The following is a 24767-nucleotide window of genomic DNA, read 5'->3' as shown; positions in this document are numbered from 1 at the left end:
CTATTTCACCCCTTGAATTAAAAAAAATGGGGTGATAGTGGTTCAGAAAAGAATAACCAGCTAGCTATTCAGATTCTCTAATATGTATTTGACTTTTAAAATACCTGAAAAATACTGGTAAGGTATTTTTGGATAATAATTTGGCTCAGATACAGAATGCACACCACTGTTTTGGTTTAAATAAAGCCTTCACTGACTTGAGAAAGGGAGGAGAGTAACTTGAATTAAACACACGAAAGTGGTAAGTACAGGGGGAGGGGGGTGCTAAGTCAATTAAAGAACGTAAGAGAAACCATGTTGGATCAGGCCAATGGCCCATCCAGTCCAACACTCTGTGTCACACAGTAGCCAAAAAAAAAGCGGGCACTATCAGGCGGTTCATCAGTGGGGCTAGGACACTAGAAGCCCTTCCACTGTGTCCCCCCCAGCACCAAGAATACAGAGCATCACTGCCCCAAACAGAGTTCCAACAATACACTGTGGCTAATAACCACTGATGAACTTCTGCTCCATATGTTTATCTAATCCCCTCTTGAAGCTGTGTATGCTTGCAGCCACCACCACCTCATGTGGCAGTGAATTCCATGTGTTAATCACTCTTTGGATGAAGTACTTCCTTTTACCAGTTCTAACCCAACTGCTCAGCAATTTCATTGAATATCCACGGGTTCTCGTGAGAAAGGGAGAAAAATACTTCTTTCTCTACCTTCTCTATCCCACCCATAATCTTGTAAACCTCTATCATATCACTCCTCAGTCAATGTTTCTCCAAGCTAAAGAGCCCCAAGCATTTTAACTCTGAAGGATCCAATTTCCCCTGGTGGTCTGTTAGATGATCTAGTGGAAGACTGGCATGACCATCTTTCTGCAGCCATCGATGGGGTCGCTCCCTGGCATCCTCTTCGCCCTTGTGATCACTCAGCCCCTTATATTCTGTGGAGCTGAGGCAGATGAAGTGAGAGCTGAGTGAGTGTGGTGAAGAGCTCGCAATGAAGCTTCAAGAGCATTCTATAGTTCCTTTGTTCAGACCTATGAGATGCTATGAAGGCCGCAAAGAAGGAGATTTTTTAGATTAATTTGGTCTCTGACTTCTTTGCCTCAAGGCATTCCAAATGCTAGGGAATTTGCTGTTGGCTGTGAGGCTTTTGCAGATCATTTTGCAGATAAAATTTTGTCGCTCCACTGTGACCTCCCAGCTACATTTGATACAATATGTGAACTGGAGGCCCCTTGCCCGTCTCTGGGTCCCGTCTTAGACCAGTTCAGCCTGCTCTCTCATGAGGAGGTTGACAAGACCTTGGTGGCTGTGAAACCAATCACCTGTCCCCTCGATCCCTGCCCATTGTGGCTGGTAAAACTCAGTGGCGATGAGGTAGGGATTCCCACCGGAGATTATCAACGCTTCGTTGTTATCAGGGACATTCCTGGGAGCTTTGAAGGAGGCTGTGGTTCGCCCTCTCTGGAAGAAACCATCTTTGGACCCTATGGTCCTTACTAACTACCGCCCAGTATGGAATTTACCATTCCTGGCAAGGTAGTGGAGAAGGCAGTGGCAATGCAGCTCCAGGCTTTCTTGGAAGAAACTGATGCCCTGGATCCCTTCCAATCTGGCTTTCGCCCTGCCCATGGGACAGAGACAGTGCTGGTCACCTTAGCTGGTTGATCCAGAGGCATCTGGATTGTGGTAATTCGGTGCTATTGATACTGTTAGTTCTGTCAACATTCAATATGATCAACCATGAGGTGATGGCAGGCCCGTAGCCACAGGGGGGGGGGGGGCGGCAGCCTCTCCACCCAGCCCTCCCTTTCCCCACCGCTTTGGCGGCCCCCACTCTCCACCGCCACTTCTCTGGCGGCCCTTGATCTCCCTGCCGCTCTGGCAGCCCCTGCCCCGGGGGCACCTTGAAAGAGCCCCAGAAGTCAGCGCTTCACCGAGTGGCTGGGAGGGGGAGGCACCGCGGAGTGGCTGGGAGGGGGTGCCTTTAAATAGCCCCAGGAGCTGGTGCTTCACTGGGTGGGTGAGTGGGAGGGAGGGAGGGAGGGTGAGGCCCTCTACCTGAAATTTTTTTCCATGAGCTCCCTCATCTAAAATTTTCTGGCTACGTGTCTGGGTGGTGGCCCACTGTCTTGCTGACACAGGGATTCGGGGATTAGCCTTACAGTGGCTGACCTCCTTTCTCCATGGACAGGGATAGAGGGTGGCTCTTGGGGGGAAAATTATCCCAGCAGCACCCACTAGAATATCTATAGGTGCTCTCTCATCCAGATGGTCCAAAGATATGGGCTGATGACACCCAGCTCTATCTGCTTATGGACGGCTGCCCAGACTCTGCCCGTGAAGAACTTATATTTGGTTTAGAACAACTTGTGACCCACCACATCAAATGCAGTTATAATCTACCATCTATCTGTTCAACAACCTTGCTAGATTTTACTTGCCCAATTAGGCATCAAATCCAAGAGATTTATCAAGCTCGTAGTGGGGCTTACGTTTTATGGATAATGGGCCATGTTCACCTTGTTCGGTTACCAGTTGTATGGAGTTGGTTTACAATTAGTCCACACTTCACCTGCATATCTGCAGCTGAATTTATTGTGCATTAGCATTGAATTTATGTTGATTCAGATTCCATATAGCTGACACACAACATAAAACTTTTTCTGAGTCTTCATATCTACATTCTCTCTATAATATGTCTAATAGTACAATTCACTTAGTAATAAAAATGCATCTTTCACTTTTTACATAAGATTAGCTTTTATTTCATAAGGAAACTCAATTCCAAGAGCCATAGTAAGAAACCATCTAGAAAACCAGCAAAGCAAAAAGCATGGACATGATGGAAGAAACAAAGATAGAAGAAAGCTATCAATCTGAGCAATAATATTAATGCAGACTTACAATCAACACCATGCACATTAGATTTAGAAGTGGTTACAAAAAGTAGCATGCATTTCATACAGTTTTAAGTGAAATTAAGGCACTTTTTGTCAAGAACATACTCCGTGATTGCAATCTTCCCTCTCCCTATTTTGTGACTGTTTTGTCATTGTAACTTTGGCACCAGGCTTGTATCTCAGTTACTGCTACAACTGGAGCTCAAGTCATTGATGGATATTTTACAGATCAGTGAAACAATCTATATACTTGCTTTACATATGCACACTAGAATTCTGCATTGTAAGCTAGTAATTGAGATTGTTTAGTAAAAAAACTAAGCTATGCAATTGTACATATCACATTTTATCAAATCTAGTTCTTGAATTAGATACTTAGTATAAAAAGTATTGAAGAATTTATGTAAAATTACTACCTTGCCAGATAATGTTAATATTTTACTTTCATGGGTTGTAACTTTAAGACAGATTTATATAATAGAGCACAATTGCTGCCTAGGAAAATCTACATGCAGATCTAGAATTTATGTTATTACGCAATATAAAGAGACATTGTGAGCTGTTACACTAGGATGATTATAGCTGTAGCTTAAGCTTGGATTGTGTTACAAATTCAAGGTCCAGCACTGAGTCTGCAAGACAATGTTTCTGAATCTCACAACACATTATTGCTGAAGGTACATACAAAATAAAGTAGGGTTGACTGGTTAATACAGGAATGTTAAGAACTAGCCATGGAACAGAATCCAATACTAGGGAAGATTCCAGAATGGACAGTTTTCCCCACCTGTACTTGCATGACTAGTCTGCTCTGATGCACAAGGAAGCTATGAATTTAAGTGGTGATTTTCATTTATATGCTCTCCACCACTAAGCTTTAACTCATAATATTAGGCAACATTTATTAAACAAATATGGACACCGTCACATATCATTAGAGCATCCAAGCAGTGACAAATGTTTGCTACTTTATTCAAATAACTAATGACTTATTTTGTATTTGTAGGCAGATATGAAGCCTCAAAGGGAGAATAGGGAAGGCAGTAATTTGCAGACTAAGTTTGCTGTTTCCTTCCTTCCTTCCTCCTTGTGTTATATTTTATGAAAAAGTCAAGCATGGCTTTTCCTTCCACTTTCTGCATTCCACATTGTTCTTCTTAATAGGAAACACAACCAACTAAAGCAGACAATCTCACTTTATACAATCACATAAGTCTTGTAAGATTTTCTAAAACACTTTTAGGTCATAACACTTTAAAGCCCTTGTGGATCTTTTGTGCAAGAAGAGATGTGCCTTGTTAGCCAACTTTTGAAGAAAAGTGAAAAGACTCTTAAAATGAAGGATTGCTTTTTAAAACAAAAAAACCCCTCAGATTTGAAACTCTCTTTAAGATTTTCAAACGGCAGCTTTGCTGGGGATTTGTTTTATCATGGATAGGTTTATGTGAAATGCTCTTACTTAGGTCTTTTTTGTAGAAAAAGCCCAACATGAACTCATTGGCATATTAGGCCACATTCCTTGATATCACCATTGCTTCACTAAGAACTTTTTTTTGTAGAAAAAGCCCAGCAGGAACTCATTTCTATAATGGTCACACCCTCTAATGCCAAGCCAGCCAGAGCTGTGTTCCTGCTCAAAAAAAAACCCTGCTCTTACTAAATCTCCTTTGTTTATCCCATCCAGTTTAGTAGAGTGCTGCCAATGGTCTATCATGCCAGCTTTGCTTTCCATAATTGGATGAAGTGTCTTGGAGATAGCTGGAAGCAGAGCATTTCCCATACAAATCCCTGTTATGACTGGTGTCAGGTAATTCGTTAGGCAAGTACAAAGACTCAGTGTCCTTTAAGAAGCCTGCCCAGCAGATCACACCATTTTAATTTTATGTGGTGTGCCCTGAGGCAGTACAAATTTCTCATACTGTCTCTGCTCTCCTTGGCTGCCCTAGATCAAGATACCATACCTTCCAAGACCTTTTCCTACTATGTCATCAGGTTTCAAGGTGGGAAACACTAGCTATTTTGTATCTACTAAATACTTGGTAATCATGAGATGCAGTCCCCAAGCTTATTACTTAATTTGCCACTCCCACTTTATCTCCAGTTCTATAAACCAGCCACTATCCATACACTGTGTGGGACCCTTAAAACAATTGTTCAAATTTCAATTAAAAAAAGCACACTCATTGTGGCTATCCTGCCTAGACTGCTCCCCTGGGTTTATGGTATGTTTTCCAACAAATACCAGAAAGGAGCTTTTAAATGTAGCTGAACACAATCAGAGACATTTTCTACTGCCTTGAGATTGTTCACCAGATGCTCAGTATCTATACCATTATAATTGGAAATTATACAGCAACTTTAGACTTTGTCCCAAGAGGCTTTAAGAAAAAAATTAAAATACTACCAAGTACACAGATGCAACAGCCAACTGATAGCCTTGGGCTGGATCCCAAGTATTAAAGGGTAGCACTGTAACTCCTCTGGAAGTGTAGCACAGATTGGAGAAAGGGTTTGTTCAGCAGCAGCCTATTGAGAGCCCTAAATTTGTGCTGCTAGAAAGACCTTCATTAATAGTGTGTTGGAGACCAAAAGTCTGCAGTGGGAAAGGGAATGAACAAAAGTCATTCCCCTATCAAAGGATATGCCATTCCACTAGCACAAGCTCTCTTATCAGTGGAACACCACCTTTGGATCTGATTCCTTGTGTTTGCCCAAGATACAGTATCAGCATAGCTATTTGGTTCAGCATACTTTTTCTGCCAACTATCAACACCATCAGCATCAGAGTAACACCACTGGCATATAATTGAGCAGACAAGGATGAGGCAGCAGCTGGAATGGGACAACTTACCTAGCAAGGAACAACAGTCTGATTGCACACTGGCTAAGAAGTGTGGAGGGCCATATAACAGAAGGACAGGAAAAGTTAAACTACAATGTTTCCCAGTGTTTTAAGAAAGTATGGAAGAAGGATATGGGATTCCAGATATAGAAGCAGTCCTCACTTTTGTATTGATATCAGACAAATGCTTTTGGGATGTGGTTAAGAACTTGCATCACTCTGGGATGGAAAGAGAAACCTTGTAGTCATCTAAGATGTGAGAAGATTGTTGTAGATGTTCTAACACTTAAAAAGATGTATGGAAAGTTTCCATTGTATGAGTGCATACATTTTAAAACATCCTACCCCTTAAGTGATTCAAACACTTTACAGCACACACGACAGTTCAGATGAAACCATGAGGGGAAGCTGTAAAACTCACCATCAAAATACTACCACTCCTCTAGGGCTTCTTGATTATATCTTGTATTTACTATCAAGTCAGACTCCTCCCCTAAGTAATTGATTCCAATTTACCATCTCCCCAAATACAAATTAACCTAATATTTTGTCCAGATTTTGTTTGACCCAATTAACTGTCTGTATTCTGTTTTAGTTTCTTTTATTTCTAACTTGTACTTGAGAAAGCTTTTCATATCAAAAAGTTGAACTTGGGGAAGCTTTCCATATAAAAAACCTATTGTGTAAGAAAAAATATTAAAATCCATTTCTAGAAGAGTTCTGATACTGGTGAATCTTGACAGAGCAAGTGAAACTCAACACATAATGTCAGCAAAGACGACAGGAAATGGAGACTGTAAAAGCAGATACTATGGCCTACAGTGTTCAGGTGAAACTTAAGGACATGTGTGGTTTATGTGCATGTACCTTGAAACATGGGGAAGGAAGAGAACTCAAAGATTCAAAGCAATTCAAATTAGGAAAACAGCAGTAATTGCTTAGATTGCTCAGTGTTATGAGCATACTGCCTAACATTTCCTTCAGACTGCCACATTTCAAAAGTTACAAATTTATAAGGGCATCAGCAGCATTACAAATCCAAGAAATCAGGTTGTTTCAACATGGTAAGAATAGTCTTGATTTTCCATAGTAAGCCAAATTTCACAAACAGTAGCAACAGCATGTATATATTGCAATTTTATTTCATCTGCTCAAACAAAACAGTTAGCATTTAAGAAATTTTAACATGACACAGTATGGTAAAAATAGCAGAGAATTAACTGAAAAACTCAAAAGGAGGTAAAACTAAATGCATGAAAATTCAACATTCATTAGTGTTTCATCTTCAGTTTTGATTGACAATTGATGCTTGCAAAAACTTTTTGAACAATGAACTTTGTTTCATGACAACTCTCTGAAGAGATTTCAGCACCAGCACTAAGATTTGTACATTCAGTTTGTTTGCAATTAACTTGTTAGCCACTTGTATATGGATAGGACAGATTTATCACAGATCAGATCACAGTGTTGAGGAAAGCAAAACCTTCCTGGAATTAAAAGTGATCCCCTAAACCATATTCAGCTTAAGGCATCCGCTGTACAAAAGCACAGGAACCATCATTTTTTCCTTCCAAGAACAGTAATTAAAATAACCTAAGCTGCTTCTTTAGTAGCTCATTTTAATTACAGAAATATCTGGAAATGGCATAGCTGCTAGTACAACAGCATGAATTTACAGTTTATCAAACTGGATTCCCTGGAACGGTCCAATTGAGGATCTTGTAAATATGCATGTAGAAAGAGTACAGAACCTTCTTTATTTTACACAGAAATCATGTTAATTTTAGACCAAGGCACAAAACGTTTAGTGCATTAACCAGTTTCATTCACAACCTAGCAACTTAATTTTCTTAGCTTTGGACCATAGACACCTATAACATTCTCATAAACTATCTCTGAATTTTCTTTACAAACAAAATCAAACATGATTTCTGACAAGAGTAAGCTATTAAGGTTATACTGTTTAAACATAAAAGTTACTTTTTAAAAGATGAAAGTGCCTCCTTAATTTGAGAGCAACAGCATTTGCTTATCTTTTTAGACCTAAATGCCTTCAACTAATGCATGCAGAGAACTTTTTTAAAAAAAGTAACCACTGAATTGGGATTATACTTTATAAGCCATGCCTCCTTCATACTGAAAGAGGGGAAACAGAAGTTTCTCATTCAAACAGCAAATAAATGCTGTTAAATTTGCTTTGGTGTTCAACACTTGGAAATATATGCTAGTTAAAGCTTTCTTATAATTAAGCTAGATGGAAGTCAATAATCTCAGAAACTGATTGTGTCCAAAATGGCAAGTTATTTTAAAATCAGCATAGCTCGCAAAATAAATATGGCACTATTATGACTGAAAATTCAAGATGTAATAAATTATTGTTGCACTTAATTTGCCAAATTGCCTAATTTTTAACTGCAGGATTCCTTATCCCCCACCCCACTGCCCTTCTTTGAAGTTTGCCTGGTATATTTTAGTAATGTTTAGATCCTGGAATGAGAAATGAACATAATGGAGAAAGTTAAATCCATTCTTCTAGGAATAAAATGATTGCCACCACTGTTCTTGAGACTTATTCACCTTGCAGTTTTGTCAATGTTTGATTGTTAGTTAACAAGGTCCAAAACATAGGACTGGGAGCAGATTGCAGGATCACCCTCCCAATCCCGCCCCTGCTCTCCAGTGTGAATCCCTCTTCTCTGGTCTTAACCAGGATTAAAGGATGAATGAGCCTAAACTGTAAAAATTAATGCTAACCAGGGGTCTGTTTTAAAAGGATTTGAAACTATATAGCTGGAAGCTCATTAAGAATGGTTACAGTGGGCAGGGTGGAAGGAACTTTGGCAGGACAGAAGAGGAAAGGAAAGGAATGTGTGTTCTCATCACCTACTTCCTATCGCTGGGAACATGATAACTGGACAATTCCTAATACTTCACTTCCTAATTAAACCAAACCTGTCTCAATACACCATTAAAAGAATCCTATTCATTCTCTTTGCATCTTTTAAATCATTTCCAGGTATAATTATGATACTTAACTTCAGACCCAGTTAAGAAAAGCAGCAACATTGACTGGAGTTTCCAAAACTGTTACTGAAGCATTACTAAGTTTTAAATACAAAGAATTAAAAGAAAATTATACAAAAAAAAGTATTAAGTACCTGATTCTATTTAACATGGTTACTGATAGGTCACAACATTTTCCTTATTATTACACATGCATGCAATATAAGGAAAAATAGTGCAGTAATTAATACAAATTGTTTTAAATAAAAAAAAAGTTACCCCTATTCCCAACCCTACATCTCCCAAGTATTGCCTGGACAGTAACGAGACCTTACTGTAAAAAGGCTACTTAATATTTGTGGCATGCAAAGATGTTTTAAATTAAAAAGCCAACTCTGCGGTTGTTTTATATTACAAAAATGTCTACATGCATAAATCTTAAAAAACCTTGAAAACCTATGGTAAGTCTATAACAATCTAAGCATTTATATTTGACAACTGATTTGTGTTCTGGAGAAGTCTTAGATTTGGTAAAGCATTACAATTAAGGAAGGCATCTACATCTTTATACTCTGGACAGCACTTACATTTTCCCTATGAAACTGTATGAAGGCTAACAAGAGAGGCTTCCTATCACAAGATTCCAAAACTTTACGAGAAGTAAATATCCTAAGTCTCTTATTGACCAAAATTGTGTTACAACACACAGTCCTCATCTTTTCTTTATTTTGCAAATTGAAGTCATGTTTGATCCTTTTAAATTATTAATGGAAATACCAAATATGATAGGAAGACTAACCTGAGATACTCTTGCAGTACAACAGTATAACTTGCTAAACCTTCATTAATAAAGAAAACCTCTCTGAAAAGCCTTCAAGCTTTTCTCTTTTTATGTCTTCAAACAATTAACTGTGAGATGCGTAGCTTCATCTTGAGAAGAAAACATTTCAATGCACTGTGATCTTGTCTTGACAGGTATAGGAGTTTCTGCATAAATCATTACTTCAACTTAAGACTACTTTCCACCCTGTTGAAAAGTCAGAAAACAGCAGCAAAGGGAAATAGTAGACCACCAGAGTGATGTCTGAAAAATTTCAGAATCTTGCTTTCCCCTTCTTTCAATTGGGTGTTCTGCTTTCTTCAAAACAGCTCATAAAATGTAGTTGATTTTATACCAAGACCAGTGGTCACAATGTCTTAGTCCTAGTCTCTCTATGCTGTATTTGACTTGCTCAGTTCTTGCCTGATAGCTGATATGAAAGAGGTAAAAAAAAATTAGTTGCAAAAAAATGGAAGGGGGTGGAGTAGACTGTTTTGATTGTGATTTAATCTGTTTAAGATAACTTTTAGATAAAAAATATAGTATCTACAGTACTTGACATTACAGTTGAGAGGCACAACAATTAACAGTAATTTAAACAACATAGAGGTCTGAAATGGCCAAGCTGTAAGATGAATGTTCTCAAAGTGGTTGGAACCAAGGCTTTTAAATGTAGAACAAGACCAAGCTCACCCATAAGGGCCAGGAACAAACAGGACAAGGGAAGAACAACATGAACAGAATAGCATGATGGGTGGATGTAAAGGAAGAGCTAGGCTTACATAGCATAAAGCTTAAGAATGACAGATGAGTAAGAGGCTTACAAAAAAAGGGATAGAACTACAACTAAAGAGACATACTTGGTCGTATGAACACATGGAGCTGAGTCTAACAACAATTACTAATGCACCACCTTTTAATCTGGAACATACTTTTCAAACCTGAGCTCACCTCTTCAACAGTATTTTCAAGGAAGGACCATTTCACTGATAGTAATGATGGTGCTATCAACTACAGCTAACAGTGAAGTCACTAAAGTGGCTGACCCCTGTGCCAATTATTATGCAGAAAATGCATGACTTCTAAAACAAAATAAGGGAGACAGTTATTCTAGCCTATTCAAGCACTCAAGTGACCACAGAATTCCAGGGGGAAGATTCTGGGTTCTGGGTGGGAAGATTTCTTTATACTCCAAGAGACACAGAATACTGAAAGCAGTCAATACTATAGGCAGGCTAAAAGAAAAACGGGTGTGAGGGGAGAAAGGAAAAAGTTCTCCTTGAGCCCCCTAGGAGAGATTAACTTTGGTGACAAAACACCATAAAGTACATGTCTATACCTCAAATCCCTCCCAACCAGCACCATGAATTTTTAAGGGTTCTAACCACTTGGGAAGGGGGGAGAGGATATAAGGAAAATAGAAAAGCTACTTCCTTTAGACACCCCTGCTGAGGATTCTATAAACTGCAAAGGAAACAGAACTGCTAACTGAGGCAGCCAGCAGGAACATATCTTGCTATAGTAAAAACAACTACCAGCTAACACAGCTCAATTCAAGAATTGAGAGTTAAGCTTCAGAACGCAGTATAAGATGCTGGTTATAACCTTTAAAGTATTTAATGGCATGAGGTCCACTTATCTGAAATACCTTCCTCTGCCCATATGTTTCAGTGCACCCATGATGCTCTGCTATCCATCACCTTTGGTCATTCCCACCTCCACCTCCTGGAAGGACTGCTCATTTGTTATACACAAGAGCTTGTTTTTCAAATGGTGATTCCCTGAGGAGTTAAGAGGGGAATCATCTTTGAAGGTTTTTTGAAGTGCTATGAAGCTATGCTGTTTGCAAGAGCATTTAGTAGGATCTAAGCTTTAAGCATGTAGTCCTGAAGTATGTAGTTTATATTTATAATTTTAATAGAACAATTTGTAAGCTGCCTTGATCAGCAAAGGGAAAAGTGGGATAGAAATGCCAAATTAAATTCTAACCTATTCCCACAATTCTGAACTTAAAAATCCAAGTTCAAATACTCACCATCAATTAATTCTTCTTTTAGTTTTGTTAATTCCTTTCTCATTTCATCTAAAATATCCTATGGTATCAGAACAGAGAAAATGTTAAATCTCTAAAGAAATGTTAAATGTATTTAAAATTCCCCAAGTTACCAATCTTTCCTAATTTTGAAGACTTGCCTCCTGTAACTTCAAAAGCTACAAACCCAAAATACAAGTCACTCCAATGATAAAACTATATGTGGCCAGCAATCAGTACATTATAGATATAGTCAGATGGGTAGCATGTTTCAATGTATCTGAAGACGTGTGCATGCACATAAAAGCTTATACATAGAATAAAGGTTGCTGGTCTTAAAGGTGTCACTGGACTCAAACTTTGTTCTATTACAGATTTCATTTCATTTCATTTCATTTATATCCCACCCCACCGAGGCAGGCTCAGGGCGGCTCACAACATAACAATTCTAACAATAAGGTTTAAAAAATTAAAATACAATAATAATTTACATAATTAAAAACAACCAGTATATCAATGTATCAGTCATTGTCAGTTGCTATCTTATTGTCTTCCTTCAGAATATTTCAATGCCGGACAGTTATAAGCCAACCGGAAGAGGACTGTCTTACAGGCCCTGCGGAACTGTCCAAAGTCCCACAGGGCCCTGACTTCTTCCGGTAGCTGGTTCCACCAGCAAGGGGCTGTGATTGAGAAGGCCCTGTCCCTAGTTGACTTCAACTGGGCCTCCTTTGGCCCGGGGATTACAAGCAGATTTTGAGAGCCGGATCGCAGCACTCTCTGGGGAGCATATGGGAAGAGATGGTCCCTAAGGTAGGCAGGTCCTAGGCCATATAGGGCTTTAAAGGTAATAACCAGCACCTTGTACCGCACTCGGTATATTATTGGCAGCCAGTGCAGTCCCCGGAGCCCCGGCTGAATGTGCTCCCGTCTAGGGAGCCCTAATAACAGCCGAGCGGCGGCGTTCTGCACTAGCTGCAACTTCCGGGTTCGGCACAGGGGCAGCCCCATGTAGAGGGCATTACAGTAATCCAACCTTGAGGTGACCGTTGCATGGATCACTGTTGTCAAATCGTATTGCTCCAGGAAAGGAGCCAACTGCCTTGCCCGCCTAAGATGAAAAAATGCAGACTTAGCAGTGGCTGCTATTTGGGCCTCCATAGTTAAGGCAGGCTCCAATAGTACCCCCAAGCTCTTGACCCTGTGCGCCATTGTCAGTAGCACACCGTCAAAAGCTGGTAGGGGAATTTCCCTTCCCAGAGCACGGCGACCCAAGCAAAGGACCTCTGTCTTCGCTGGATTTAGTTTCAACCTACTCAGCCTGAGCCTTCTAGCCACGGCTTGTAATGCTAGGTCCAGGTTTTCTGGGACACAGTCAGGCCGTCCGTCCATGAGTAGATAGAGCTGGGTGTCATCAGCGTACTGGTGGCAACCCAGCCCATACCTCCGGGCAATCTGGGCAAGGGGGCGCATGTAGATATAGTGCCATACTAAGCAGTTACCCCCTTCTAACTTCAGTGGACTTAGAAGGACATACATAGGATTGCACTTATAATGCTAGTTTCATTAACTATAGCTAAGCAATTAACAGCTAATCACAGGATCTGTGCAATCTTCCCCAAGCTCAGGGTAATGAACACCCCCCCTCCCCACCTTAATTGTAATCAGAACTGACAGACAGCAGTTGTCATTACCACCCAAGATTTCAATTTATACAGAATTTGAAACTAACATTCAATAACTAATACAAATCTTGACTGAACCAAAATCCTGGTTAACGCTGCTTTGATTAAGGTTAAATGCAGGCAAGGCAGGAAGGAAACCAATCACTAGCAAGAGGAAAAGTTGCAAGGGGACAGAATTCCACTCCCAATCTCTTCAACTCAGTGAAGACAGACAGCATTATACTTTTCTAACCAGGAAGGACCGCAGATTTATACCCCACCCTTCTCTCTGAATCAGAGTCTCAGTGGTTTACAAACTCTTTTATCTTCCTCCCCCACAACAGACACACTGAGAGGTGGGTGGGGTTGGAAGAGCTCTCCCAGAAACTGCCCTTTCAAGGACAACTCCTATGAGAGCTATGGCTGACCCAAGGACATTCCAGCGGCTGCAAGTGGAGGAGTGGGGAATCAAACCCAGTTCTCCCAGATAAGAGTCCGTGCACTTTACCATTACACCAAAATGGCTCTCCCTTTAGCAGCAGTAAGACATTTCATAATATTAATTTTAAAATACTGAAAAGTTATGTATGCAGCCAGCATTACCAATGAACTCACTGTGTTCAAAAGTTATTTTGCTTTATATTGCTTATTGTGTCTCCTTGGCAGTATGTAATCATGAGGGCTTCAACATTAGGTTCCTATTTAGAAGATTTGATTTTCTGTGATAGACACATAAACCTAAAGCCTGAAGTAACTGCAGTGTTTTCTGTATGTCTGTCAGCAGGAGGTCCTCTGAATTTGCAACCAGAAATGAGTCATCTATGTATGGGAAGACAACAGTCCTGTGCAGTCGCAGGTAAGCAACCACCACCACAGACTTTGTGAAAACTCTGGGGGCAGTGGAGAGGCCAACTGGAAGGACTTTGTATTGGAAATGTTCCTTCCTGACTGCAAAGCGCAGGTATTGCCTATGTTGAGGCCTGATGTTCAGGTGTCATCCAGACCTACTGTGGCCATTCACACCTCTCGACTGTGGCAAGATGGTGTGCAGTGATATCATTCTGAATTTGCAATAGACTATGAACTCATTCAAAGCATCAAGTCCGTTATTGGTCTGATGCCTCTATCCTTCTTGAGAATGGAGAAATATTGGGAATAGGATTCCAGTCCCTGGTTGTGTGGCGGTACCCTCTCTATCGCATGTTTGTCCATCATGGGATGAGCCTCTTGTAATAAGACTTCAGAAGATGGGTTGGCCATGAAAACCAAAGTAGGAGGCATATGGACAAATGCTATTGCATAACCCTGGGAGGTGATGGAAAGCACCCAAGGTGAGTGACTGAAGAAGAGGACGGTTGGTGTGTATGTCATGATTCTAATGGCAAATGGATAAAGAAAAGGCCTTGGTCAGCAAAACAGAGGTCTTTGATATAGGCATGGGTGTCAACCTGCAGGGCAGCAGAGCAGAGCCATGAAGTGCTATTGCAGATATCAGAGTTTTGAAAAAGGTGTCCAAAGCATGCTTAGAAGAGTTCATTTGCTGCTTAGCAAGCATTATGCCCTCTTTTTGAACTTTCATGGCCACATCTTGCTTGTCATCTGGAAGGGAGGCAAAGAAACCTGACATTTGCTCCCAGAGTGCATACTGGTAGCAGCCCATGCAAGCTAAATAGTTCATATTTTTAATTCCTAGTGCTGCTGCAGAATAAAATCTGTAACCAAAAGAGTCCAGTTTTTTACTTTCTTTATCAGACAGTGAAGGGTGTTTTTTTGGACATGGATGATGAGGTGACCATCATCAAGTTAGGCTTGGGGTGGACAAACAAGAATTCATCTGCCACTTCTTGGACCTTATACATAAGGTTGTCACCTTGATATAGGAGTAGAGGGTGGCTTGTCCTAGGTGACTTTGCTGGCTTGTACGAGTACTGTTGTCATAGGCAGTTGAAATGCCCAGTTGAGTAATATTAAAGAGTTAATATTAAATATCTGTCACAGTTGGTTGGGGCTGAATAACTGAAATGCCAAGCATGTGAGCTATTCGATTGACTAGGTCTTTGTAGATCTTCCACTGGCAATATCAGGAGGTCATCCGAAACCTGAGAATTCAAAGTAGGGTCAGTATAAGATGTCTGAACATCAGAACTGCTCCTATCAGATTCATCTCCTGATGACACTGAACAGTCCTCAGCCTCAGAGACTCTTGGTGCTGGATGACTAGAAGGCTTGGATTACCTATGGTCTGGGGATTGCTTTGTCAGTGCGGTTGATACCGATGGACTTGGAGACTGGATCAACGTTGCTTTGATCCTTGTTGACTTGTCTGGTTGGGCTTTCAATCCAGATGGGTTGGCTGTTGAAGAATGCATGGTATTCCCTCCTCTTGGTGATTGGGAGTGGTGGGAGTAAACCAAATGTTGGAATGCACCATAAAGATACTGGAACTGCCTCTGATCCCATGGTACCAGAGGAGGTGCAACTGACAGTTGGAATTGTGATGAGTGTGATCGATGGGGTGAACACCTTTGGTATCAAGGCGGTGAGCAGTGATGATGAGGGATGGAATCTCACTCCCTGCTATAGCGGCTCCACTGTTAGTGACAATGGTTGGTGTCAGTTTGCTCTGCTGGAGGACCAGGAGTGCAAAGAGTGCAGCAAGCTGTTTGATCAGGTTGATTTCCTCTGCATTGGTTCCCAACAGGAAAATCCATTTTGAGGATAACTGCTGGTCTGGTACCAGGGAGTTCTCCCAATGAATTGGCAAGTTTAGAAGTTCCAGAGGTGGTATAAGTGGAACTCGTATTGGGTCTGGTGACTTGGGATGCAGTGGAGCTGTGTGTTTCTTTGTAAAGGAGCCAGTTTTGGAACTCTTAGACACATGCTCAGAGCAAGTTTTAAGGGATTTTTGTTTACCTTAGTATGGCTCCTTACAGTTTTTTGTCAGTGTTGAAGACATTGATTTGGCCATCAATGTTAATCTTTTCAATGTCGATGGGCCTAAGTTGGAGGATGCCTTAGTCTGTTGTCCAGAAAGGCAAATGCAATCTATCTGTCGGTGACAATACCTTACAGGTGGATTCTGACTGAGCAGAGGTGATAGCCGACATCTTGGAGGGAGTCAATGGAAACTCTAAAAGTGCTGCTTGGAGCCTTGCTGCCTGGTTCTTCCTCATTTGGTGCAGTGCATGCACAAGTCAGGACAATTAGTTTCACCCAGACAAAGGAGGCACAGAGAATGGCTGTCTGTGGGGGCCAATCTGCTCCCACACTCCAAGCACCTCTTGAAAAATCCCCAATGCCCTTAAATAGACCATATGTGTGTGTGGGAGGGGGGATGGTAGAGAAAGGGTGAAAGTAACATTTCTTTTTTAAAAAAAGATATGAAGTACAAGAAAGAAGCAATGACAGAGAAGAGGCTGAGCAAAACCTAAGGAATTTCATGAGTTAAGTTTTTTTCTGATGAAGTTCACTGACTGAAGCAATGATGGACTGATCAGCACAGCGGTCAGAAGAGAAATGGTGGGATGTCCACAAAAATCCTCACTACACTTTCTAGAATTCACTGATTGGAGTTGGTGCAGGTACCTTTTTCCCATGGATGTGATGCACAGAGACCAAAAAGAAGATAAGACAGTGACAGAAACTTCTATACTAGATTCTCAGAAGTTCTCTACATATGCATTTAAAAGTATGGTTTAATGGGAAAAAATGCATACACCAATTCTCAACTGCTGCACACAAACCACATATGGTGGATGAGAGATGCGGAGACAGTAGCTCTCTCCCAGGTGGCTCCCCCAGGATACTCAGTCTTTCACCAATCACGGACTAGTGGGCGGGAGTGGCCCTATTCATACTTACTCCTTCTGCCCCCCCACCCCCGGATCCAAAGATCGATGGTCTTGAATGTTCCGGTCTGGCATGGGATGTTGGGGAGGGGTTGGTGGTCTGGCTGGTGTACCGAACGCCTAGCACCCCGGCCAGCGCCTTACCGTCCCTGATGAAGGCTGTAACAGGCTAGGCATTGGAACACCCAAGGCTTTTGGTCCTGGGTGATTTCAATGTCCATGCTGTTGATGCGAACTCTAGTAAGGCGGCGGACCTGGTGTCATCCATGGCAACACTAGGACTCTCCCAATTTGTTACAACACCCACACATTGGTTACAACACCCACACATGCTGAATTTGATCTTTGCGACAGGAGTCTTAGTGGACCAGATCAATGCAGAAGTGGTGCCATGGTTGGACCACTACGCCCTGAAGGCTCGTATGAATATGCCACCCCAAACCTGTTTAGGCGGCGAGCATATTTTAGCTCGTCCGCAGAATCTGATGGACCCAGAGAGGTTCCAGATGGCCCTGTGGGACACCTAGCCCCCCAGTGATTCTCTAGATGACCTGGTTGAGACCTGGCAAGACTGACTCACCCTGGCCATTGATGAGATTGCTCCACGGCACCCTCTGCACCCTCATTCTAAGCTGGCCCCGGGTATAACCTGGAGCTGCAGCTAATGAAACGAAGGCTCAGACAGCTAGAGAGGTAGTGGTGGCGTACTCGAGATGAAGCGACCAGAACATCTTACAGAGAGTTTATGAGGTCCTATGAGATGGCAGTCAAAGCCACGAAGAAAGTTTACTTCACGGCTAAGATTGCACCTGTGAATTCATGCCCGGCACAATTATTTAGTATTATTCGGAATCTCACAACTCTGCCACAAGGCAGACCAAACTGTAGGGAATTGGATATTGGCTGTGAGGCTTTTGCAACTTTTTTCGCAGATAAGATCTCATCGCTCCACAACTACCTCCCTGCCACTGTTGAAACAGTAAGTGCACTGGAGGCTCTGTACCTCTTTTCTGGATCAGCTTTGGATCATTTTACAACACTCAGCCTGGAGGAAGTCAACAGAATTCTCTCTACTGTGCACCCAACAACATGTGATCTGGACCCTTGCCCATCCTGGCTGATTAACGCTTGCCGGTTGGAGCTACGGTATCCTATACGGGATATCGTAAATAGATCCCTCTCTGAGGGGCTCTTTCCAGTGGTCCGCCCTCTTTTGAAAAAAACATCACTAGATCCGGTCGAATTGGCACACTATCAGCCGGTCTTGAATTTGCCCTTTCTGGGCAAAATTATTGAGGGGGCTGTAGCGCTACAGTTACAGAGTTTTCTGGAGGACATGTCCGTCCTGGACCCCCATCGGTCTGGCTTTCACCCAGGTCATGGTACTGGTCATCCTGGTGGATGATCTCCAGTGGCATCTGGACCGAGGTGGCTCCGCAATACTGATGTTGTTGGACCTGTCAGCTGTGTTCGACACAGTCGACCATCAGTTGCTGATTCACCGCCTTGCCGACACAGGGATTTAGGGGTTGGCCTTACAATGACTCTCCTCTCTTCTCCACAGTCGGGGACAAAGGGTGGTGATCGGGGGACAGACATCCCAGAGACACCCACTTAACTGTGGTGTGCCTCAGGGGGTGGTGCTCTCCCCGATGCTGTTTAACATCTATATGTGCCCACTTGCCCAGATTGCCAGGAGGTATGGATTGGGTTGCCATCAGTATGCTGATGACACCCAGCTCTATCTACTGATGGATGGGCCCGTCTACTTGTACCCCAGAAAATCTGGACTTGGCGTTGAAGGCCATGGCAGGATGGCTTAAACTGAGTCGACTGAAGCTGAATCCGACAAAGACAAAGGTCCTTTGCCTGAGCCGCAGCGGCCTGGGAAGGGGAATCCCCCTACTAGCTTTTGATGGTGCACCACTTGTAGTAGCACCCAAGGTCAGAAGCTTGGGGGTGCTACTGGAACCTTCACTGCCAAATCCGCCTTTTTCCACCTTAGGCGGGCAAGGCAGTTGGTCCCTTTCCTTGACCATGGCGACCTGGCAACTAGGATCCATGCTATGGTCACCTCGAGACTGGACTACTATAACGCCCTATACATGGGGCTGCCCTTGTCTCAAATCTGCAGCTGGTGCAGAATGCAGCAGCTAGGCTGTTATTGGGGCTCTCCATGCAGGAACAAATACAGCCTGGGCTGCTGGAACTGAACTGGCTGCCGAAAATGTACCGGATTCGTTACAAGGTGCTGGTTATTACCTTTAAAGTCCTATATGGCCAAGGACCTGTCTACCTTAAGGACCGTCTCTTCCCATATGTTCCCTAGAGGCTACTCAGATAAGGGACACGGAACCTGTTATCGATTCCTGGGCCGAGGGAGGCAAGACTAAAGATCGCTCGGGAGAGAGCGTTCTCTATAGCAGCCCCCTATTGGTGGAACCAATTGCCAGAAGAAGCAAGAGCCTTGTGGGACCTTGTTCAGTTCCGCAAGGCTTGCAAGACAGCTTTATTTCAACTTGCTCTTAATGGATAGCCACATATGAGGGTACTCAAGAAGACTGAAATTACTGGAATGTATTATTATTATCAGCACCAAACTGTTTTTAAAATGTTTTAATTGTTTTATTGTAAGATTTTAATTAGTTAATGTTTAACCTGAAAATGTTTTTGCTGTTGTGAGCCACCCTGAGCCTGCTTCAGCGGGGAGGGCAGGATATAAATCCAATAAAATAAATAAATAAATATTTCCAGTTCCTTAAATGAAGTATCTTCTAAACTCCCTGAAACATAGGGAAGGCAGTACTGAAATAACTAAACAAGATGTGTTTGTTAACCCTTGAGGAAAGAGGAAACAAATAAGGACCCCTAAATAGAAACAATAGTGATATCTGTAATATCAATGTATATATATTACACACACACATTTATAAAAATTATGTAACAAGCAGCAAATATCACAGTGATGGATGTAAGCATAGCACAACTACTTAATATAATTACAAAACAAATAACACAATTAGCACCATACAAACAATGAATGAGAAAAAAGGATGAATATAAGTTATAAATAGAAAATACCAATAGAGGGTAACAAAAGGACATTATAATATCAGCATTTATACAAAAAAGCAAGTTCTCAGATATGGCTATTTTTGATGACCATAATAATCTTCTTCAGTATGTACAACAAAATGACTTCATGTGTCTAGACTGTAAGAAAAAAAAAGATAATAGCCAACATGCTGGCACTGTTGTAGCTATATCCTGGCCTATAAAATGAATTTCCATAGCATTAAAGCAGGTATGGCATAACTGCAGAAGACAACAAATAAATAATTTAAATTACCATATGGCAAAAGAGGTCAAAAAGTCTTCATTAATTGGACACACGAAATATTTTTGTTGTACATAATGCGTAAATGTTGATGCTTATCCTTTTCATTCACTGTTCATATAATGTTAATTCTATTTTTGTATTATGTAATTGTATTGGATGTTTTTTGTTATGCACAAATCCATCACTGTGATATTTGTGTTAAACTGCTTGGGTAGGATATTATGTAAGACAGTGGAATCTTATTTTATCATCACCACCTAAGTTTGGAAGGAACTTTAGCTTGTTTTTCCCCATGACATGAAAAACTTGCAGATCAGCTCCGTGTTCTCAGTTGGCATGGTGCAGCAGCTTTTGCTGTGATGGTCTTTCTCCTTTGAGGAGACAGAAAGTGGAAAATGGTTCCAGGAGATGGTTCTTTTTGGCTCAGACTTTTCTGGCTATAGCGTGAAATTCTAGTAAAAATATTAAGCTATCTACTAAGAACACAATATATACCTGTTTCAATCTGTCATAGTCTAGCCCTTCAGACTGTACTCCATTTGTACTGGGTTGCCCAGAGGATGCTGCAGATTTTGGTCTATAAACACATAGAAAAGTTTGTGAATTTACTACCCATAATTCAACATTTTAAAACATATACTGTCATCAAGCTCAAAACTGACTGTAATATAATCATATTAAATATAATCATATAATATAATATAATCATATTAGGTGAATTTTGATCACAAAATGAGCAACCAAACTCTGGTAATGGTGTGTTTTATCTGTCAGCGGTGGGGTTGTTCCCCTATCATAGAGAAGATTCAAAGTCTAGGAGTACTACTGGATCCTACTTTGTTCCTAGAAAAACAGAGGGTGGCAACAGCTGTGACTGGTTACATTAACATCATAATAGACAAGTATCACTTTCCTGTCCTGATCGTCATGACCAAATTGTTCCTCCTGCATATATAAGACTGAAAGATACCAAAATACTATCCTGTACAACTCAAGATAATAAAAGCAGTAGCTAAAGTAATATAACAGATCACCATAATACAGGAGAGAATTTCTATCTATGCTCTTCATGCAAAGACAGAACCAATTTTAAATCTGAATTAGAACGTTAATGAAAATCTAGTAGTAGTAGTGGTGGTGGTGGTGAAAGTAGTACTAGGAATGAGGCCTGTTGTGGAGAAAAATACAACAGACTGTAGAAAGAGGCTCTTTTTGCAAGTCCCCCCCCCCACTCTTGCTGTCTTCCCACCCATCCAAAACAGCCATTTTCTGTAGGGGAATTGATTTGACTTCAGCTTTGTATCGCCTCCTTCCTCCCTGCAGCCTCTACCTAGGAATAATACAGTCTTTCTCCACAGTATGGGCCAAAGCAGCTTACATCATTCTTCCCTCTCCCTTTCAATCTCCACAACAACCCTGTGAGGCAAGCTAGGCCAAGGGTGTCAAACACCTGGTCCACGGGCCAGATCCAGCCTGCCCAAGGGGCATGGGGCTCTTTTCTCCCCCTGCCCCCTCCTGTCCTTACCCTTTGAAGCTCCCAGGCTCTTTGAAGCTCCCAGGCTGAGACTCTTTCAGTTTCAGCCTGGGAGCTTCAAAGGCTCTTTGAAGCACCCTTTGAAGCTTGCAGGCTGAGTCCCAGGCTCTTTCTGTCTTTCTTTGCAAGGAAAACGTGGGGTGGATTTTAAGATCCATTACACATTTTCCTTGCAGCTTTGTCTGTATTCTGCAATCGTTTCAAATGGACTGGAGATGCTTATATTTTCAGCTTTCCTATAGCTAGCTGAAACTCATGCTTCCTGGAGTCGTGTCCTTGCAAACAAGGGTTGATGCTTTCAGCCAGCTTATCTCTCCTGAATGGACCTAACCTAGTGAGTACTCTAATGTGGGAACCCACAGCCAAAGGGGGATATTATACTGGAAAGGCTTTGCCAATCTGAGTAGACTGGTGGGGAGAAGTTTACAATGCCATTTCATTGTTCCCATAGAGTCAGTCTTGTGCTTTTTGTTGATGTTTTATTTTAAAAACTGCATTGCCAAATTCCACTAGCCCCCACCTTTCCAACTTAAATCATTGGAAGAGTTTTAAGCATGTTTGTATTTTAAGTTTTAAAAAATATCATTAATTGGGTGTGTCTGTGTCCATTATAAAGTTTATATCTCCACTACCTGGCATTATATTTTATGACACTCATGGCCCAGCCCCACAAAGTCCCATTTGTGTCATATCTGGCCCTCCTAACAAATGAGTTTGACACCCCTGGGCTAGGCTGAAAGTCTGTGACTGTTCCAAAATCAGTGTGGACCAAAGCAGGAGGGAAGTGACCTCAACAGGATATAATTACACCAAAGGGCAGCTGTTTTCTCTAGCGGAAGTGTTCTCTGCCATCTAGGGAGCAGTAATTCTGAGTGATCTCCAGCCCCCACCTGGAGATTGGCAACAATAGATCCCCAGGGGAAAATGGTTGGTTTGGAGGGTGAAATGTATGGCATTGTACCTCTATGAGGTCCCATCCCTCCTCAAACCCCACCCACTCCAGGTTCTACCCCTCAAATCAGGGGTCCTCAACCTACGGCCCGCGGGCCAGATGCGGCCCGCTGAGGACGTTTATGCGGCCCTCCGGGTTATGGCAAAATCAGACCGGAAGTGATGTTCGACCTAAACTCGCGTTAGCAACGCACACTTCCAGCACTGGGCTGAGGCGGCGGAGACAGAGTGTGGTGATACCGAGGTGAGGTGAGTTCCCAGGCCGGGGTGTATGGTGTGGGGAAGGGAGAGAGATGCAGAAGATGGAGAACTGACGGCCAGCGGCCTTGTACAGTAACGGCAGTCCGGCCCTCCAACAGTCTGAGGGACAGTGAACTGGCCCCCTATTTAAAAAGGTTGAGGACCCCTGCCTCAAATCATCACAATTTTCCCAACCTGGAGTTGGCAACCCTATCTCCTTTCCTTTATCTGTTCGCTCTGACTTCAGCTTTCCATCTCCTCCCCCCTCTGGGGCAACATCTACTTAGGAAAAGCAGACTTTCTCCACGGAGGGGAGGAAACAAAACAGCTTACATCATTCTCTTCTCTCCCCCCCCCCCCCCCCCGATCTGCACAACAACCCTGTGAGGTAGGTTAGGCTGAAAGTCGGTGGCTAGTCTAAAATCACCCAGTCAGCTTCCACAGCAAGAACCTGGGTCTGACAGACTCTGCTCTGAAGTTCTAACTCCTATGCCACACTGACTGTCACAGCCAGCAAGTAGCCAGCAGCCAGGCCTAGGGTAGCCTACCTCCAGGTGGAACCTGAAGAACTCCTGGTATCACAACTGAACTCCAGATAACAGATCTCTCTTCCCCTGGACAAAATAACTGCCTTGGAGGATGGACTCTATGGCATTATATCCAGCCGAGGCCCCTGTCCTCCCCAAACGCTGCCCTCCTCAAACTGCACCATAAAATCTCCAGGACTTTCCCACCAACTTGGAATTGGCAACCCTAGTCAGGACTGGCCCCAATGAGTTCTCTCTCAAAGGCTTTACTGATATTTTTCAGACCAACACTGTCCCTCTGATAATGTTGTTGGTCTTAAGCACAGGACTTAATTCTCTTTCTGTCTTGCTTTCTCCCCCTCCCCTGCTTCCTCTCTCTATCTCTCTGTATCTGATCTGCTGCCACGGGACACCATTTTCCCCTCTCTGGCTGTTTCATAAGAACATAAGAGAAGCCATGTTGGATCAGGCCAACGGCCCATCCAGTCCAACACTCTGTGTCACACAGTGGCAAAAAATTTTATATATACACACACACTGTGGCTAATAGCCACTGATGGACCTGTGCTCCATATTTTTATCTAAACCCCTCTTGAAGGTGGCTATACTTGTGGCTGCCACCACCTCCTGTGGCAGTGAATTCCACATGTTAATCACCCTTTGGGTGAAGAAGTACTTCCTTTTATCCGTTTTAACCTGTCTGCTCAGCAATTTCATCAAATGCCCACGAGTTCTTGTATTGTGAGAAAGGGAGAAAAGTACTTCTTTCTCTACTTTCTCAATCCCATGCATTATCTTGTAAACCTCTATCATGTCACCCTGCAGTCGACGTTTCTCCAAGCTAAAGAGCCCCAAGCGTTTCAACCTTTCTTCATAGGGAAAGTGCTCTAGCCCTTTAATCATTCTAGTTGCCCTTTTCTGGACTTTCTCCAATGCTATAATATCCTTTTTGAGGTGCGGCGACCAGAACTGCACACAGTACTCCAAATGAGACCGCACCATCGATTTATACAGGGGCATTATGATACTGGCTGATTTGTTTTCAATTCCCTTCCCAATAATTCCCAG

General features: G+C 42.3%; 1 protein-coding gene across 3 annotated transcripts in view; it reads right to left on the bottom strand.

Annotated features, from left to right (window-relative positions):
- Positions 1–6864: 6864 nt before the first annotated feature.
- Positions 6865–24767, bottom strand: part of ENAH (ENAH actin regulator) — a 204082-nt gene continuing 186179 nt past the window's right edge. For all 3 annotated transcript variants that reach the window (XM_060245830.1, XM_060245840.1, XM_060245850.1), the window contains 3 exons: positions 20943–21024; positions 11599–11656; positions 6865–9993 (listed from right to left, as the gene is read on the bottom strand). In XM_060245830.1, the coding sequence (XP_060101813.1) occupies positions 9956–9993; positions 11599–11656; positions 20943–21024 (178 nt within the window). In that variant the 3' untranslated portion in view covers positions 6865–9955. The remainder of the gene's footprint in view (positions 9994–11598; positions 11657–20942; positions 21025–24767) is intronic.

Source organism: Heteronotia binoei, chromosome 1 (genome assembly GCF_032191835.1).
Source record: "Heteronotia binoei isolate CCM8104 ecotype False Entrance Well chromosome 1, APGP_CSIRO_Hbin_v1, whole genome shotgun sequence".
Classification (NCBI taxonomy): domain Eukaryota; kingdom Metazoa; phylum Chordata; class Lepidosauria; order Squamata; family Gekkonidae; genus Heteronotia; species Heteronotia binoei.
The sequence above is the reverse complement of the archived record's forward strand: the minus strand, read 5'-3'. Positions and strand labels throughout refer to the sequence as shown.